The sequence below is a fragment of the Mizuhopecten yessoensis genome, unplaced genomic scaffold, assembly GCF_002113885.1.
Source record: "Mizuhopecten yessoensis strain PY_sf001 unplaced genomic scaffold, ASM211388v2 scaffold6859, whole genome shotgun sequence".
NCBI lineage: Eukaryota > Metazoa > Mollusca > Bivalvia > Pectinida > Pectinidae > Mizuhopecten > Mizuhopecten yessoensis.
The window spans coordinates 180,354-200,389 of NW_018406760.1; the positions used below are offsets into that span (position 1 = coordinate 180,354).

General features: G+C 35.2%; 1 protein-coding gene across 1 annotated transcript in view; it reads left to right on the plus strand.

Moving 5' to 3' along the window:
* The first annotated feature begins 295 nt into the window (after positions 1-295).
* LOC110452729 (protein FAM172A-like) overlaps positions 296-20,036 on the plus strand; it is a 67,391-nt gene continuing 47,650 nt past the window's right edge. Inside the window, exons 1-2 of the mRNA XM_021501377.1 lie at positions 296-453; positions 16,291-16,315. Coding sequence (XP_021357052.1) covers positions 373-453; positions 16,291-16,315 — 106 coding nt within the window. The 5' untranslated portion in view covers positions 296-372. The remainder of the gene's footprint in view (positions 454-16,290; positions 16,316-20,036) is intronic.

A 20,036-nucleotide genomic window follows, 5' to 3' on the forward strand; every position in this document is an offset into this window, starting at 1 on the left:
ACTGTCCGCACGTGCCGCTCGTGCCAGAGAAGACAAATAATTCCCTCTATACTCCGAACCGCGGGAATATTTAATTATCATAATATTCAAATATATATTTTCAAATATCTAATTCAATTTTGGTATACTTAGAGGTGTATTATAGTCAAATTAACAACATATCTTCTGATGTAGCTTACTTCATTCAGTATTTTTAAATATTTTATCTTGCGACGCTTGTTGTCACTTGAAGACGGCTATTGTCGGTTGAAGACGCTTTTAGGATCACTCTATGGGCCTAAATATTGTGGGGTAGAAACTGGCTATATATCATAGAAGGGGAGTCCCCGTATTCCAGAACGAGGCAAACGGAAAATAGATGGTGGAAATTCCATGTTTTACAACCAGCAGACCATTTTCGTATTTGTCACGGTCATATCTGTTTGCTTACGACTTGTCAAGACGGAAAGAGGGGTGAGCACTTTTAGTTTACTGTTGTAGTTGTTGCCAGAAGCTGTCATCCTTCCATTCATGTTTAATAACCCTTTCTTAATAAATTATTAAATACATGTACAGTACTTGGCGCGACATATCTACCTATTTACTCTGTAGACTGTTCACTTTAACTATTTAACGGTGTATACTTACTTCAAATCAAATTAAATCAAAAGTTTTATTTAACGTCGGTATGTTTAAAAACAATACAACATTAGCTCTAACGTTAATGAGCTATTAAAACCGACAAATGAAAGACATGCATAGGTTACACAATAAATATTTAGCAAACATATTAAAAGATGAGCACTATCTAATAGAGAGGTGACATTATAAAGTAGAGGTAAGCTTTAGCTAATAACATTTTGTTTAAAACTGTATTGTGAGCCTATGTGTTTTGTCTGCATGTGTTGCATTTGCATTTTGGCCCATACCAGCTGTTTATTAGTGTCTTAAATTGTGTTAGTGTAGTTGTTGTTCTGAAGTGGTCTCAGGTAGGGCATTTCCAAAGTTTAGGTGCTTCAGATCGAAATGAGTGTTTACCATACTTTGTAAATTGTAGTCCTAACATGTGGTATATCTGCTGTATTGTGATATCTGAATGTGTATGATTTTTCTGTGATGTTGATTATAGGTCATGTAGGTACATGTACATTTGTATGTTGGTGTTTGTTTATTTGTGATTTTAAAAACTTCTATTGCAAAATTTCTGAGTCGTCTGATTTTGATGATGGTAATTTTGAACAGGCTAATAAATTTTTATATGTATTTTCGTGTTCATCGTAAATAAATTTTAGAGCCGTTTCTTGGATTTTCCCCATTTTTTGTGTGTTTGTCTCACCGCAAAAGTGCCATGTTAAGTGGACAGAAATTAAAATTCGAAAGAATAAATGAATGGTATATTGTAAGTTTGCCTAATCTGTTACGGTGTTTTCCAATGCGTTTGAGTGAGTTGAGCTGTCTAGATGCTTTTTTGCAGATGTTGGATACGTGTGTATGGAAGTTTAACTGGAAATCTATGGTGACCCCTAGTAATTTTACTTCTGGTTCACATTTTATTGTATTGTTGCCTAGTTTGAAAGTTATGTTTTCATTGTGTGCTTTGTTTCCTACGGCCATGGCTTGAAATTTGTCTGGGTTTGCTAGCATATGATTGTTTGCATAAACCAGTGAATGAGTGAATCGCAGTCTGTTTGTAGTGAAGTGTGTGCTTTACTAATTGTGTTGTCATCAGCGTAGTTGTTAAGTTTACAGTGTTGTATGATGTATTCAAAAGCTTAATATAAATATAACGCCAGCCCTCCATCTACAGGGTGCTGTTCACGACATGTACGGAAATTTACGGTAATCATAAATTGTATTTAAGTTATTTGGTTATTTTCACGACGCAGGTAAGTTACAAGTGCATGTAAATAAGTTATGAGACTTGAGTACCGTAAATTACAGCCAAAACTTCACATAACTGATGCCAACAAAAAACCTGCCGTATTACCACACGTAAGTTTACGTGCAGACATCATAAAGTCAACAAATGGCTGCCATTTTAACCAAATAAACTCCAGTTGGCATTACGTAAGTGTTTATAAACTGACAAAGCACAATTTTGGGCCAAAAATACAGTATTTACTTGGATTGTAGTTGCGACGGCTTTTTTATCAGTATACATTGTGTAAAAGGAGCGGTTTTCTACTAGGAGACCACTTAAAATCTGTCACACAACTCCCCTTTTTAGGTCACCTGAGCTTTGCTCAAGTGACCTATTCTAATCGCTTTTCGTCCGTCGTCCGTCGTGCGTCGTGCGTAAACTTTTACATTTTCAACTTCTCCTCAAGAACCAGTGGATGGATTTTTTTCAAACTTGGTCAGAATCATCCTTGGTAGATGAGGCTTCAAAATTGTAAAAGTGGGATTCCTACCCCGACCCCTGGGGCCAGGGCGGGGCCCCAAAGGGAAAATTAATCAATATTTCAAAAATCTTCTCCTGCAGACTCAGAGGTAATACACTCATTTTCTCTATGTGGAAAGAAAGATCATCAGGGGCTTTACTTAAATTGTAAATTTCAGGACCCCTGAGCTATTCGTTCTCCCTTGGGGAGGGGGTAAAGTTTACTATAGTTTATATAGGGAAATAACACTTTTGGGTATATTTTGACAACTTTTGGTAGGAAATTATTTTTACTTGGTGAGAATTATCCTTGGAGGTAGATGGTTTCAAATTGTAAAATTGAGATTCCTACCCCTACCCCTGGGGCCAGGGCGGGGCCCCAAAGGGAAAATTAATCAATATTTCAAAAATCTTCTCCCACAGACTCAGTTACTACAGTGATTTTCTTTACGTGGAAAGAAAGATATCATCAGGGGCTTTACTTAAATTGTAAATTTCAGGACCCCCGAGCTATCCGTTCTCCCTTGGGGAGGGGGTAAAGTTTACTATAGTTTATATAGGGAAATAACACTTTTGGGTATATTTTGACAACTTTCTGTAGGAAATTATTTTTACTTGGTGAGAATTATCCTTGGAGGTAGATGGTTTCAAATTGTAAAATTGAGATTCCTACCCCGACCCCTGGGGCCAGGGCGGGGCCCCAANATTTCACTTAGTTTACATGCTGATTTCCACATCACATCTAAACAATAAAATAAAGCTACCAGTACCTATGATATAACTCAGGTGACCGCTAAGGCCCTTGGGCCTCTTGTTTAAATGTGTTCACCACAACCCAGGTTCTAACTCCCTGTCACCATTAAGGGAGGGCCACAGACAACATTTTCGACAGGAAAGTGAATAGTGTGCTTCCACTGGGGATCGAACCCTGATTTCCAGGTTCCTAGTTGGATGCTCTACCAGTCTCACTCAGCTAAAAGGAAATTTTCTCTAGCACGAAGCTAGAAAGCGACTTTGATCCTATGTACAATTAAAACCTGCCACAATTGTATATATTCCATGCATTTTGTCTATGTCTTTAATTGCATTTTACTTAAGCCTATTGTGATGAAATTGAATGAAATTTTAATTTCATTGCCATGTTATATTCATACACTGATTTTGAAGATTGATAAAATATTCTGCTAAATAGTTATGCAAATCATTTTTGCCTGGGGAAATCTTTTCCATTACAACTAAACAAAATATTTGTCATTGATATTGGAGTAAAACAAGTCTTACATATTGTTGGCATTTTTAAAAGATTAGAAGAAAAATTTCAAAAATGACGTACAATGTCAACGGTAAATGTTTTGCAATATCTCATTAACTGGTGAATGTATTGAATTCCTCTTTGGATATGTGGTGTAGAATAACAAATAAAAAAAAAGTTAGCCCTGAAGATTATCTACATATAATCTCAATGCATAAAGGCTGTATATTCAACCGTGTTTTCATTATAGCCAATTTAAGATTTTGAGGTATGATGTCATGGCGGCCATATTGGATTTTTGACCCACTTGATAATGTTGCAATAACACCTTCATACCATGTCCTATATTGTACAATGTAGACTGTGATCATATCTGCTACCATTTAGGAGATTAAAATAAATGGCAGAATAATAATATTAAGAACTAGTAATTGTTGACTAACAATTTGACAGGCTTTTCACCTATATCACACCATTGAAGTAAAGACTTTTATATTTTAAAATGTTGAAACTTGATTAAAAGATAAATCAAGTTAAGACATTTTAGCAGTACTCAAAAATAGCAGAACAAAAAGTTTTGCTTTCGGTTATATTTTTGTAGGTGAACGATTTTACTACTGGTGGAAGGGAAGTAACTCGCAAATAGTTATGGTATCTTTGTTTTTTTTCCCACAAAATTACATGTTCAAATTTGATCTCTATCAAATACTGGTGGTTGATTTTTGATGGAAATTTATGTCTCTAAACCTTGTAGCCAATCATCCCTACAGACCAAAAATCAATACCCTGGGCATTTTCGTTATTGAGAAGGAGTGTTTTGTAGATTTTAACATCATTTCTCCCAGTGACCTTGAACATGGGTCAAGGTCATTCAAATTATCAAACTTGATAGCCCATTGCTTGAGCATTAATATTCAATAAATATTATGACCCTGGGTCACTTGGTTATTGAGAAGAAGTTTTTTGAAGTTTGTTTCACAGAATTACACATTCAAACTTTGACCCCTACCGAAAACCGGAAGTTAATATTTACCACAAAATGTTTCATGAGAAAAAATATTTATTTGTTGTTCTACACAACATATCCAAAGATGAATTCAATACATTCACCAGTTAATTAGATATTGCAATTTAGGTAAAAATCGGATATGACGTCATTGCGGCCATTTTGTTTTTTGATGAAGTTTAGAATATCACTAAATGTTAGAAAACTTTTGGGGAAAACTTTTCCATCAGGTAGCAGTATACAGTAGAAATGGCCCGACTCTGATAAACAAGGCACATGTCGAGGAAATATAAACACAGTGGATTTACCCTACACAACACATGTATACATGTATATATATATTTGTAAACTGCATTACATTTACAAAACATATAAAGTACTGAGAAGTGTATAAACCTCTATTTTCTATGTATGTCACTTGTGTGAAAACCATGGTTACCACATCAAAAATAACCAAAAAGTGCCAAAAATTGCTATTTTTGACCCAAAATTTGACCTCTGCAACTAGTATTTTTTTTCCTAAGTTCTGTCTGAAATTAAAGATTACCTACTTGGTTGCAGAATTATCTGGGTCCCAGTAAAGTTGTCAAACTTGATTTTTTGCATTTTTGCGTCGTTTGCTGTTGTCAAAATTTTACCTCCTGTAAAGCTAGCTTTTCATGTGGTTTCGGTCCTTTCGGATTATGGCCAAAATTTTGATCTCGAACCAAAAACTTTTTTTTTTTTAACAAATGTGAAGCTCACATAGCCCACTTCATCATGCTCACCCATGGCCACAACCCTCTACTGTATACTGCTACCTCAGAATTCTGTTTTTCTACAAATTTATGACCTTTGACTTTGAGGTAAATACTTTTTGAAATGTTGAAACTTGATCAAAAGATAAATCAAGTTCAGAAATTTTAGCAGTACCGAATAGAATAAAAAAGGTGTTTTACTTTTGCTTTGGGTTATATTTTTGTAGGTGAACCATTTTAATACTGGTGGAAGGGAAGTAACTCGCAAAAAGTTCTGGTATCTCTGATTTGTTTTTCACAAAATTACATGTTCAAATTTGACCTCTATCAAATACCGGAAGTTGATCTTTGATGGTAATTTGTGTCCATAAACCTTGTAGCCCATCAGCCTAGCATGCTGCAGACCAAATACCAATACCCTGGGCATTTCCCTTATTGAGAAGAATCTTTTGAAGATTTTAACATAATTGACCCCAGTGACCTTAAACATGGGTCAAGGTCATTCATATTATCAAACTTGATAGTCCATTGCTTGAGCATGATAATCAACAAATATCATGACCTTGGGTCACTTGGTTATTGAGAAGAAGATTTTTGAAGTTGTTACCCTGAAATAGCACATACGATCTGGTCAACTCATTTTTAGCTAAGGCGTAAGCCGCCAGCTATTGGTATTACTTACTTAGTTAATGAGCTCAAGATATTCATAAATGTCGATTTCACACAGACGGCCTCTAGCGGTCAGCACTGGTACTAAATTGAATCATATACCGGACCTACTGTCTTTATTATGCGTAACTTTGGACTCAAATGCACTTTAATGGCTTGTAAATATCATTCCTTTCCTTTGTAGAACATATGATCTTATCACAACGTCGTATTCTTATTGAAAATGCACCCTGTTTATCTCAATCGGGAACTGCTACTTGACTGTAGGTCATGCATGCTACACGCAACTTCCGGTAAAAATACTTCAGTTAATGAGCTCAGATATTCATAAACGAGACATAACGTCACCTTCTAGTAATACTAAACAAACTGCAAATAAAATCCATTACCACGGACTCAAGTTCACTCAAACGTCATTGGATATAATCTTATTCTTAGTTAGAACTAAGTATCCTTCTAAAACTTCGTATTTACTCTTGGAACTGTCGCTGGATTAACCCTTTACACGGAAATATTGTCCTGTGATTGGCTAAAATTGGTGACATTTACGTCCCTGTTTACAATTATATATTGCGTGGTCAGAGCTATGAAGCGGTCCTGTTCCAACTAACTGAGGATAATCAAAAGTGCTAATCAGTAATAATATATCTGATTCACGCTTCATATGATTATAATGTTATCAAAATATTGCATATTCGTTCATCGTTAAAATAACAAATCCTTACTAAAAACTCTAAAAAAAGAAACGACGGCCATGTTAGATCACGCGTGATGTTATCCGTTTCCTTATATGGCCTTCACGGCCAAATATAGTATTACTACTGATGCGGTCATGTTTACTACAATTTCCATATTTGGTCATGACACCCATATTTAGACGTCTGACCTATATCGGAAAGATTGAGGAAGTTTCCAACATGGCAGTCAATTAGGATTTCGCTTGCACTTGTTACGTAAACTTGATAATTTAACGAAATATAAGGCGGAGTATAACTTACAATTATGTAGGAGATCAACATAAAAAGTTCATATTACAAACCTATTAATGGATACGGATCCTGTCAATTAATTCTAAAATCGCCTCCGTGTGATTCACACCAGGCTTGCCTAACTAAAATGGGATCAACCGGCCGGGGCAGATGAGACCGGGAATCATGTTAGAACTAGCCACTGTCCTTCTCTAGTTCCATATTGGTATTCTAACCTGAAGGCTTTTTTTACCTTCGCAGTATTATCATTTTGTTCTATTTTCATCATAAGATATGCTATTGCATTTTTATATCGCCTTCTCGCTAATTACAGCTCAGCCAGAAACGAAAATATGCTCCGATAGGCCTACATTTTATATGTCTGTTGGTGTGATTTGTGTTTTTCGTTTATTGAAGTATTACCATATAACAGGACTCTTTTATTTCAATATACACAAAAACAACAACACCTTCGGAATGATTTCAGACATATACTGCGGGAAAACACGAGTGATCTCCCTTACATTTAGACATGCGCACATTTTACTTTCGTTTTGTGTAGGCCTAGACATCATTCGCAACGCGAAGCGGAAAAGACGAAAATGCAGGCGAGTGTTGACTTAATGTTAGGCATGTTGTTTAAGCAGCATTGACAATGAACAATATACATACACTTCTGCAACGTTTACCTACTACTGATTCATAAATAAGGCTATGTATCCCGATTTCGGTGACTTGTGGCCAAGCATGCGGCCGAAGCCGCAGAGAATGGCGCATGTTGTCAGCGGCGATGACAAAAAGGAAGGTGCTTCTACGGTATGTATAGCAGTTATTATGCAAAAACAAACATAATAAACGGACGTTTTACTCTAGTGAATTACAGCGTCACGAGGAACGTCTTTCTCCAGACGTGTTGCAAAATTTTCGAACTGCTTAGTTGCAAACTGATTTCACTTAAGCGTTGTTTGTGAGGATATTTGGCCTTACATTTCTTCTCATTCAGTTAAAAAAAAACATGTTATAAACATTGTATTATTAGATTCATTGTGATGTTGGCTTTCATTGAAGTTTCAATTGTTATACTACTTGATGTTTTGGAAACTTAAACAAGTATAGTAGTTCTAAATATTATGAAATGACAGAAACATTAGGCCAAACAAATTACTTGTGTTTCTACTATCAGAAAAAAATAGGGTAGGTATGTATTAGCTAGGCATTTTATTGTTAATTTGAAAAATATCTTTACTGCGCTAATATAGAGCAGGAGTTCTGACTTTAACAGTGCATATAAAAACTTAAGGGTATTGTAGAACACAAATCTGAGATAAGTCTGGTTAACCACACTGGTGTCGAACACACCAATAAGTATAGTGTGTATAATATATCATAGTTTATACACATCATATTACTATTAGTGTGTCCAGTATCTGTGGGGTTAGCATAAACTCAATATTTGTTTTAAACTTTTAATTGGCCTTATATAATGATCATTTATAGGTCAGACAGGGTTTGGTTTCCAATTCGGAAACTAGACCTGTTAAAACAGTTATCATTTGTAATTTAGAGATTAAATATTTCTAAGCAGAAAAAAATGAACTATAAATATTTTTCAACCTTTTCTGAGTTGTACAATTTTAGAGTATCTTCTGTCTGAAATCTGAACATAACTTGTTTTATGATAAATGTGTAAAACAATTCCTCATACTGGGGTAAAGTTTTTCTATATATAGTCCCAAAAACTACAGATAAAATCCTTGAGCACGTACAAGATACAAAAATATATATTTTACGTCCATTTTGCAAAACATACAACATAAGCTACAAAGACAAAACATGAGTATAATAACAGAGACCAAAATATTACAACATGGAAAAATAAAATAAAAACATGTATGTACATGTAGTATACTGTAAGCTCAGAAAAAGAGTTTATCACTTGGAAAGCACTTAATAGGCACATTGAACACGGTAAGCACATCAGCACATGGTAATTTAAGCACATTTAGAACATTTGCATACAGCACATAAAAAACAAAACCATAACATGGAAAGCTTATTAGCACATAGTAGGCACATTTGCACATTGTAAGCAAAATAAAGGAGTGCAATGGACATCTCCATGTTTCCTGGTTAATTTCTTCTTTATGGAAACAACCAGGGGAGAGTGATGTTCTGCTTCATCTTTTGTATTAATGAAAACCGTGAATATCTAAGTGCGTGTGTTTAAACTAATTTTGTTTTGTTTTTACTGGTACCTTTTTATGTACACATGTTTTACCACCTAAGGAATTAGATGTCTTAAGCCCCCATATGATGTGCTGTTATAAGTTGAATTTAATGTACATTTTGTTTATATTTAGTTCTGCTACCAAAGAGATTGACTTATTGAAATGTTTTTGAAACATTTTAATGAACTCCTCAGCTTTAATGCCTTATTTCTCACTATACAAGCTCATATTGCTATGCCTCCTATTTGTTTGAATATCATCTCTAAACATTATTGCTGGTGCAGAAATTATATGGTAACTATGTTCTATTTTAGGGGGGGAAAGCAATCAATATTACAACAGACAGGGATGGTTATTGATGGGAGAAAGGAGGATGAGAAATAGGAACTGTACCAACTCTCTCATACCTTTGAGGACTTCATGAACTTTTTCAAAAGGCTGCAAGAACTATACCAACAGTGACATGACATTTTGAAATCTGTCAGTTACTTTATAGAGGAGGAACCTCTGACTAAATCATTTTCTCTCAGACACATGAAAGCCGAGTCCACAGATCCTTCCATCAGCGAATAGTTCAAATGTAGTTCAAATGCTTTCCTCGCAAACTTTTCCTTAATGGAGAAGTCAGTGATCTTTACTTGGAACAGATTGAATCTGTGAATATTGATGCTGAAAGCCTGATGAATGTGATTGAACAGCCCCTACTTGATGCTGAAACCCTGATGAATGTGATTGAACACCCACTACTGACTAAGGGCACAAATGTTGGAAACAACGTTTGTTTTGATCAATATAACACTATGGGTGGTGGGAGCAAATTGGAAAAAAAATTAAAAGTATGTTTTTAAAGATAGAAATACTGGTCATGGCTTCCTTTTAGTTTTTGTCCAATGAATTAAAAGTCAACGCAAATGTTAAGTAGTAAAAGAAATGTAAGATCCCTGGTATACATTGTACTTTTAACAATGCTTATGATCAATATCAATAAAATAAAATAAAAGTTATAATATGTAACTTGATATTTGTTAACTTCGCTCGATTTTACTGTGTCCAACATTTGATATTAAATCTTGTGTGATATATGAGAGGGATAGCACACAAGATTGTATCAATGTCAATGAAAGCAATTATTTCTTAAGTTTTCAACCATATTTCTTGAAACTTCATTTCTAAATTTCATACATCAATTGTTCAAGACAGTTTTAAGGTCAATTTCATTCAGTCAAGGTGAAGGCTACAGCTTCACAACCTGTTCATGTACATGTGACAGAGAAATTGTCAGTGCATTCCTAACTAAGTATTCAAACCAAATTTTATAAACCTTGATCCATCATTCTCAACATTAAATCATGCACTACCTGTTTGCATATACACAAGCAACCTCAACTTTCAATAAGTCCTGTTGTCAACATTTGTTGCACAATGCTATCAGTTCTGAAACCAACAATCATGACAACTGTAATAACATAGTATGTGTTCTAGCTGGTACATTTGCAGTACTCTTTTGAAATGTATTTGAAATTAATATGTGCATCTTATTTCAAATGCTAGCCTATGAAGATGATAAAGCTGAACATATGCTATAAAGTTGTTGTTTTCTTTGTGAAGAATTTATGCAATGGAAATAGAGGGAAAATAATGTAACTCTCCTAATCTTGTGTGTGTGTGTGAGTATGTATGTTTATATTTTGTTTATCTTATTCAATATTGAAACATACAACAATGTATCATATTGAATTAGAGTGCTTTTTATATTATTTGTTCATGGGAACACAGATTCAAAATAGTTCCATTTTTCATAAGAAGAGACCTTTTCACTGCAGTGAATATGTAAAACACTTTATTTAAAAGTTTTTCAAAATTATTGAGAGACTTGTAAATTTATGGGTAGCAGTAATCCACTTGCTTATCCACAATTTAGTTTCGGCAAGTAAACATCCTTATAAATATTGTTCTGTAACAATATACACTGACTGATGCAAAATTGAAACTTGAACAAAATTCACACGTATTAAAAAGCATGCCAACCCTGGTCGATGTGCACACTTTACAAGATAACTTGCTTGAATATATATTGATCAATATACAAACTTAGACGATAAGTTCAAAGTTGAGTGAAATCCATGCCTAATTAATTAGCATACTGTACTCTGATTGGTCAATGGTTTTATGCCAAGTAACTTTGTCAGATAAGGCAAGGGTTGATATCTTATTCAACAACGAAGGCAAAGTTCAAAGATGTTCACAATCTGTGCATAATCTATTTAATGGTTTAAAATAATCAGGTATTTGTCAAAGGGGTAAATGCCAGTTTCAGTTTTTAATGTTCTATGAAATACAGTGTATGGACAAAGGGAAGCAATTCCTAATTCGCATGCAAATTAATTATCCAAAGGTTTAAAATGATATTTTCTAGAGGAAACTTGGTACCCCTCTTCTGACAAACCTATAAAGATATACTGTACACACAAGAAGAATAACTTCACAGTGGTACACTTTTACATAAAACTTTGATTCATAACAAATTAGTAAATCCTTCTGTACAATATGATGGGAACTTCGTCTTTATTTTGTTCTCCATTCCAAAAATAATATATATATATATATCTTTTGCCTTAGCTTTCAGTACTTTCAGTACTTTGATTTTCTTCTGCCAAAATATGCGCATTAGTGCTGTCCACATCATACCTGAATATAAAGTGAATCTTACAAACAATTTTCGAAATATTCTTGATTTTTTAAAATTTGTTTTTTTAAAACATTTGACCTTTGTGACCTTGATTGACTTCAACCATTTGTTCAAACCTGATACCCAATCTTCTCAGCATTTTAAATATGAAATATCAAGACTCTAGACCTTGCGGAACTTAAGAAGATTTTTTAAATTTGTTGCCCAATAGTGCATTTGAACTTGGACCCCTACGGAAAACTGGAAGTTGACATTTTACTCAAAAATGTTTCTGAGAAAGGTTATTTATTTGTTATTCTGCACAATATATCCAAAAATAAATTGAATACATTTACCCGTTAATGAGGTATTGCAATTAGAGAAAAAATCGGATATGACTTCATTTTGTTTTTTGATGAAGTTGAAAATATTACGATATGTTAGAGGACATCTGGGGAAACCTTTTCCATAACAAATAAACGAAATATTTGTCATTGATATTGGAGTAAAACATTTTACAAGTAAAACAAGTTTTAAAATATTGTCAGCAGTTTTAAAAGATCAAAAGAAAAAATTCAAAATGACGTACAACGTTAACGGTAAATGATACAGAAATCCTAAAGACATCAATTTCATTGGAATAGCATTCTACATCGATCTATAGAAGATTTAAAAAAGAATGATGAAAAATTAATGTTTTTTAAAACTTAGTGACCTTTAAACCCATAGCGAGCTTTTTTATTTGATATATTTTGTATTAACATGTAACCAGAAAAAGTTAGATATAGAAATTATCTACAAATTATATACTTTCATAAATTCTGTACAATCAAAAGTTTTCGAGTAATAGTGGTTTTAAAGATTTTAACCTATGACGTCAAGGCGGCCATAATGGATTTTTGACCTACTTGAAAAAGTTCCTGGAACATCTTCAGACCTTGGCCTACAACATACCTCAAAGACTATAAACCTATCTTTTACCAATCAAAAGATACAGACTCCACAAAAAACGGCAGAAGAATAAGAATAAGAAACTTAACAAAAACAATACAGATATATAAGAAGTAACATATCAAAAACAATAGGCCTTTTCACCAGTTGGTGGAAAGCCCTAATAATGATATCATAATTATTTATTTATATTATCTATATAACATTTTTTATTTTTTATTTATTTAATCGTAAACTTTCCCATAATCTTACAGGACACTTTTGGTTTGCAGGGTTGTCTGGTTAAGGTCACTGTTACTATTTTTAAAAATATCATTGTCTGCGCTGTAGCAGCTTCATTCCTTAAAGGATTTCCATCGATTTAAATCACTAATTAAGAACCATAATATCAGACAAGTTTCAATTTTAGGACTGGTGGGTCATGGTCATCGTTACTTATTTTTATACTCTAATGGTAGCCAGTAGGGGACCTATTTTGTTTTAGCAGTGCTCTGCTTGTTATACATATTTTTATTGAAAATTATGATTAATTATGGGCTATTATTATGATCCTTACTCAACAATATGTTCTTTATTATTTATTGCCATTCTGTACTGATATACCACGTCCTTTATTCCATTATTTGAATCCTTCATACACAGCATTCCTGATTGCCCTTGGCGCTTTGATTTTTACTTGGTGAGAATTATCCTTGGAGGAAGATGGTTTCAAAGTGTAAAATTGATATTCCTACCCCAACCGCTGAGGACCAGCTGGGCGGGGCCCCAAAGGGAAAATGAACCAATATTTCAAAAATCTTCTTCTCCAGACTCAGGGGTACTACAGTCATTTTCTCTGCATGGATAGAAAGATCATCAGGGGCTTTATTTAAATTGTAAATTTCAGGACCCCCGAGCTATCCATTCTCCCTTGGGGAGGAGGTAAAGTTTACTATAGTTTATATAGGGAAATAACACTTTTGGGAATATTTTATCCATTTTTAGCAGAAAATTACTCAAACTTCGTCAGAATCATCTTCGGTGAATGAGGGTATTACATTGTAAAATTAGGATTCCTGCTTGATCCCCAGGGGCTATAGGGCGAGGCCCCAAAGGGAGCATTTACCAATATTTTCAAATTCTTATCCTTTGATGACATGACAAGTATTTCCACATCGCATCTAAACAATAAAATAAAGCTACCAGTACCTATGATATAACTCAGGTGACTGCTAAGGCCCTTGTGCGGGCCTCTTGTTATATATCCAATTATGAAGAAACTTGTTTTCTTCTGATTATGTTATTTTCGTTAACACTCAATCCCATCCCGACGGCAAGAGAATAAATTCCCAATTCAATGTCAGTGTCTGGTTTGATTTTATAGTCGCCTCCATCATTTTCGTTTCAGGAAAACCATGTTTTCGATTGTATAGTCTGGTTCCCTGCTGCTAATGCTCCGACGAGTCTGCGCTAGTCTGGTTCCCTGCTGCGAATGCTCCGACGAGTCTGCGCTATTCTTTAGAATAGCGCAGACTCGTCAGAGCATTCGCAGCAGGGAACCAGACTTTAGAATAGCGCAGACTCGTCGGAGCATTCGCAGCAGGGAACCAGACTATCGATTGTAATGAATTAACAGCTCATATATTTGTTGCTGTTTAATGTTAATATCAACTGTCATCACATGTTAATTAGCAACTAGCCCCCACTGGATGTGGGATCACTAATTTCGTTTCTTTTCGTGAGTCTCACACCAAAATCGTCAGATATGGCATGTATGCAACCGATTCCTATGTATTCCGTGTTTTGGTTTATATTTTTAGTGTTCATTTTACCAACCAATCAAAAATATGACTAAAAATATCAACAAAAATGGACCTTTATTCTGATGAAACATGTTCATAGATGATATCTATCATCATAGATCCCACACAGCATTTTGATTAGTAGAACCAAGGAGCTTGTCTTATGAACAGTTATCATTTGAAAAGTGTCCGTATTTACCCGAATTTCCCGGCATAACACACATTTCTATTGCTGACAAATTTACATAAAGTCTTATTAAGTTTGTCATCAATAGCAATGTGTTTTATAGGACCATAACAACATTTGCTAAAACATTCATATTGCTTAAGTATTGCATTAAAGTTAAGCCTAATGTAAGAAGTTTAGCTTAAAGCTGACAGTGCAAGTTAAAGGCTTTCAATTGAGATTTTACAACTTTTTTTTATGTTTTTCTAGTTTTGAGATCTTTCCCATCTCTTCCTTCTACTGTTTCTAAGGAAGTGCCGACATTTTAGTTTGTCCTTGCTTGGTAACAAGTATGGGTCTCGCTGGGTATAAAAAGTGCATTACCCATCAAACCGGTTATCATTTGTTCAATATGTGCAAAATGTGATACTACTTTACTATATATATATATAGAACAATTTATTACCAACATTTTGTATCAGACCAGTTGAATAAAATTGAAATGGAACACATCAAAGATAACATTTATCTAAGAAAAGTGGAAATAGTAGTAAAATCTGACCAATTAAAATATCTAATGCACAAATCCCTGGTGCAGTTCTATATGAATAATAATAATAATAATTCAAGGTTCTTTTATACCGCTTTATCACAACCTAGTTTGTACCCTGAAAGGTCGTCTCAAAGCAGTTCACAAATTATTATCCGTGGTTATAGGGCCTTTGTAACCAGCCAATACCTTTCTCAACTCCCTGGGGAGCATACAGCTGGAGCTTCCATTTTGGCACTAAAGCTAGCATTCAACAATTCTATCACTTCCCAACCACGTACTCGTTTACAGCTGAGTAGACTGGAACAAGCAAAGTAAAGTATCTTGCCGTGCCGTGGCGCGAACCTGCAACCCTTCGGTCACGACCCAGGCGTCCTATCACAGGACTACCGTGCCTCTTGAATATAAGCACGAGAAACACTGATGTTATCTATGGGATTTAAAGAATGTATGTTCAGTAATATATCTTTTATTTTGGATACACAATTTCAAGAATGTGTCATAAGTAACAACCAGCTTGGCAGTGTTTCAAGGTATTCAGGTGAGTGTGTTTGATTTTTGATATTGGTTGACGATCAGGGTGCACGGTGCATTGAATCGCAAGACAGTCACTCAGTTGTAGAATGATAACCGGTTTGACAGGTAATGCACTTTTTATACCCAGCAAGACCCATACTCATTACCAAGCAAGGAAAAAACAAAAATGTTGGCACTTCCCTAGAAACAATAGTCAGAACATATGGGGCAGTTTCAATATTTATTCCCAAAGGGGATTTGCTTGATGTACAGCTGTATAAAAACTTTTAGTACTTTATGGAAGTTCAGCCTCTTAGTTTAGCTTTATGTTTGATAATTTTAGTTTCATGTATAAAGAAGTTACAACAAGAATGTGAAATATATACTAATGTCGATTATGAATTGCCAATGAAATGATTTTCAAATATCTTTCTTTCAGAACATGTCTTCAAAAAAAAGTAAAGGTATGTACATTTAGCTGACCTTATCATGAAAAAGGTGCAATTGTGAATTCATGTATGATGCATAATATGTCTGTCTTTCAAATTTTACATTATCGTTATCTGTTAAGGAGAAATGCTGAAGAGTGTTCCTTTCAGCAAAAAAAAAAGACTGGTTGAGACCTATAGGGACAAGATTAGACCATACCTTTACAGAATTGACAGTTTGAGGCTTTTCTCCTGTTTGAAAGCAAAGTACTCCTTTGTATTTATAATAATGGACACAACACCTTTTTGTGTTGTGAAAAGACAACTATTGAGCAAGGTACTGACAATGAAATTAAGAATGATGAGGCTTTGATGTGTGTATATGGAATAGGAAAAAAGCAGTCCAGACGGGATTCAAACTCGAGACCTCAAAATTCTATCCTCTTGCTCTCTAATAGAGAAACATCTTTTAAAATCATTCTCTGGTGATATGAATAGCTTAAGAATCCTTGGGACTCAATTAGTTGTAAATGGAGGATGTAACCCCCTAGGTGCAGAGGGGCAGAGCCTTATATGGGGAAATAGAGGTTAATCATTCAAAATCCTTTTCCTTCTGTATCAATTGAGGATTTTTAACCAAATTTTGTCTAGATCTAGGACATCCAACACCTACTTACAAAATTGCTGGGCATGAAGGACATGTCCTTTATGTCTTATCCACCAAAAGTCCTGTATGCAATTTTTAGCTCACCTGGCCTGAACGTTTTACTTTAAACAACTTCTTCTGAATAACCAAGAAGTCCAGGGTAATGATATTTGGCCAGTAGCATGCTGAAATGAAGGGCTACCAAGTTTGTTCAAATGAATGACCTTTGTCCATTTTCAAGGTCACAGGGGTCAAATATGTTACAATCTTTCAACAACTTCTTCTGAATAACCAGAAGGCCAAGGGTGATGATATTTGGCCAGGGACATGCTTGAATGAAGGGCTACCAAGTTTGTTCAATTGAATGACCTGACATATATATTCAAGGTCACAGGGGTCAATTGTCTTAAAAGACCTTTATTAGCTCACCTGCCCGAAGGGCAAGTGAGTTTATGCCATGGTACGTCGTCCGTCGTCTGTCCGGCATCCGTCTGTCCGGCGGCAACTTTTTACTTTAAACAACTTCTTCTCATTAACCAAAAGGCTTAGGATGATGATATTTGGCTAGTAGCATGCTGGAATCAAGGGCTACCAAGTTTGTTCAAATAAATGACCTTGACCTGCTTTCAAGGTCACAGGGGTCAAATATGTTAAAAACTTCTACTTAATAACCAAAAGGCCCAGGGTACTGATATTGGGCCTGTAGCATGCTGGGATAAAGGGCTACCAAGTTTGTTCAAATGAATGTCCTTGATCCACTTTCAAGGTAACTGGGGTCAGATGTCTTAAAATCTTCAAACAACCTTTCTCAATAACCAAAAGGCCCAGAGTACTGAAATTGGGCCTGTAGCATGCTGGGATGAAGGACTACCAATTTTGTTAAAATGAATAACCTTGACCAACTTTCAAGGTCACAGGGGTCAAATGTTGTAAAATCTTCAAACGACTTCTTCTCAATAAACAAAAGGCCTAGGGTACTGATATTGGACCTGTAGCATGCTGGGATGAAGGGCTACCAAGTTTGTTCAAATGAATGAGCTTGACCTACTTTCAAGGTCGCTGGGGTCAGTTGTCTTTAAATTTTCATTCGACTTCTCAATAACCAAACGGCCCAAGGTACCGATATTTGGCCTATAGCATGCTGGGATGAAGGACTACCAAGTTTGTTCAAATGAAGGACCTTGACCAACTTTCAAGGTGACAGGGGTCAAATGTCTTAAAATCTTCAAACAACTACTACTCAATAACCAAAAGGCCCAGGGTACTGATAATTGGCCTGTAGAAATCACGGCTACCAAATTTGTTCAAATGAATGACCTTGAACCACTTTCAACCTAACGTCATTGTTTGACATTCAAGGTCACACTGATATTCTGCGTGTAGCAGTATTTTAGTCCACTTTTAAGATTACAAGTGTGAGATTAATACCAGGTGAGTGATGCAGGCCGAATGGGCCTCTTGTTTTTGATTAGTTGCATGCTTAGATAAAGCTCACCTGGCCAAAAGGGATGAAGTGAACTTATGCTGTGGAGCGGCATCCATCATCTGTCTGTCTGTTGTCTTGATAATGAAAATCCTATGGAGAAGATGATTTATTGTTATATGAAAAAATATGCCCGTAAATTATTTTATGAAAATGTTCATGGTATCATTGAAGAGTACTCGTCCTCTGATCCAAAAGCTTATTGGAGACTCATCAAAATGTTAATACAATCGTCTGGTACTACACAATCTATACCTACTCTTGTAGATCCTGTTTTTGACAATGTGGTTACTAGTGACGAAGACAAAGCTAATTTATTAAACGACATTTTTTGTAATATAACTAGTGTAGATGACAGAAATACTGCGGTTCCTTTCATCGAGCCAAAAACTGACAAGAGTCATTAGAATCAATGATAATGAAATATGAGACATTTTACAGATATTGAAGCTCGGTAAGGCCTTGGGTGAGGCTGGAATCAGTCACCATATGCTAAGAAACACATCAGAAACCGTTTATGTTCCCCTTGAAATCATTTTTAGCTTGTCTAATCGAAAGAATAGGGGGACTATATCAGTACCCACAGCGTCACCGTCGGCGTCCCACTTGGTTAAAGTTTTAGGGCAAGCCCTGTTTTGGTGTGTAACTCAACTTTTAATTAATTTTACATTGTAATATGGTTACAGCAATTGCTTGGAGGTTCCTTAGCAACAAATTGGACCATACTTGCTCATTATTGGTCCAAAACACAAGTCTTTTGGAATTAGTTAAAATAAAAATATTGGGGATCAAATAGAAAAAAAAGAAAAATACGCTTTTATCATATGAAATCAAACATTATTATGAGTTCCATATTTTACAGTAATTTATTTTAGCATACAGTATAAAGGGGGTACTTGAGGGATGAGGGATAAAATAACTTTTTCTACACTGTTTGAAGTAGGAACTTAAAACTTTAATACATGGTAGATATATATGTATGGGGAAGTGCACTAAACTTTCAGAATTTTTATTTGACCCCTAGGGAACTGTGTCATGCATAAAAAGTACCCCCCTACCAAAAAGTATCCGGATACTTTTTATACCTGCATAAAATGTACCCCCCTGCATAAAAAGTACCCCCCTGTGAAAAAAATATATTTCTCTATTTTTAATCCAATTTAGTTCAGGACTTGAACAGGACATTACAGGAGAACATTTATCAACCCCTACCCCACCAATCCCCACCCTCGAGGCCAGGAATGTTATTTTTCATAGGGGGTACTTTTTGGTCAGGGTATAAAAAGTATCCGGGGTTACATTTTGGTCGAGTGTATAAAAAGTATCTGGGGGGTGGAGAGTTGAAGAGAGGTTGGATAATGACTATAACATAACTGTAAATGTTTCTTCATGACTCCCCAAACCTTATTGTGTCCAGTGATTGAGAACTATTTTGGCATAATTTCCTGGCCCCAGGGGTGGGGATTGTTGGGGTAGGGGTGGATAAATATTCCACTGTAATGTCCTGTTCAAGTTCTGAACTCAATTGGATAAAAAAAGAGAAAGGTTATTTTTTCATAGGGTGGTACTTTTTGGTCAGGGTATAACAAGTATCGGGGGGGGGGGGGGGTACATTTTAATAAACCAGC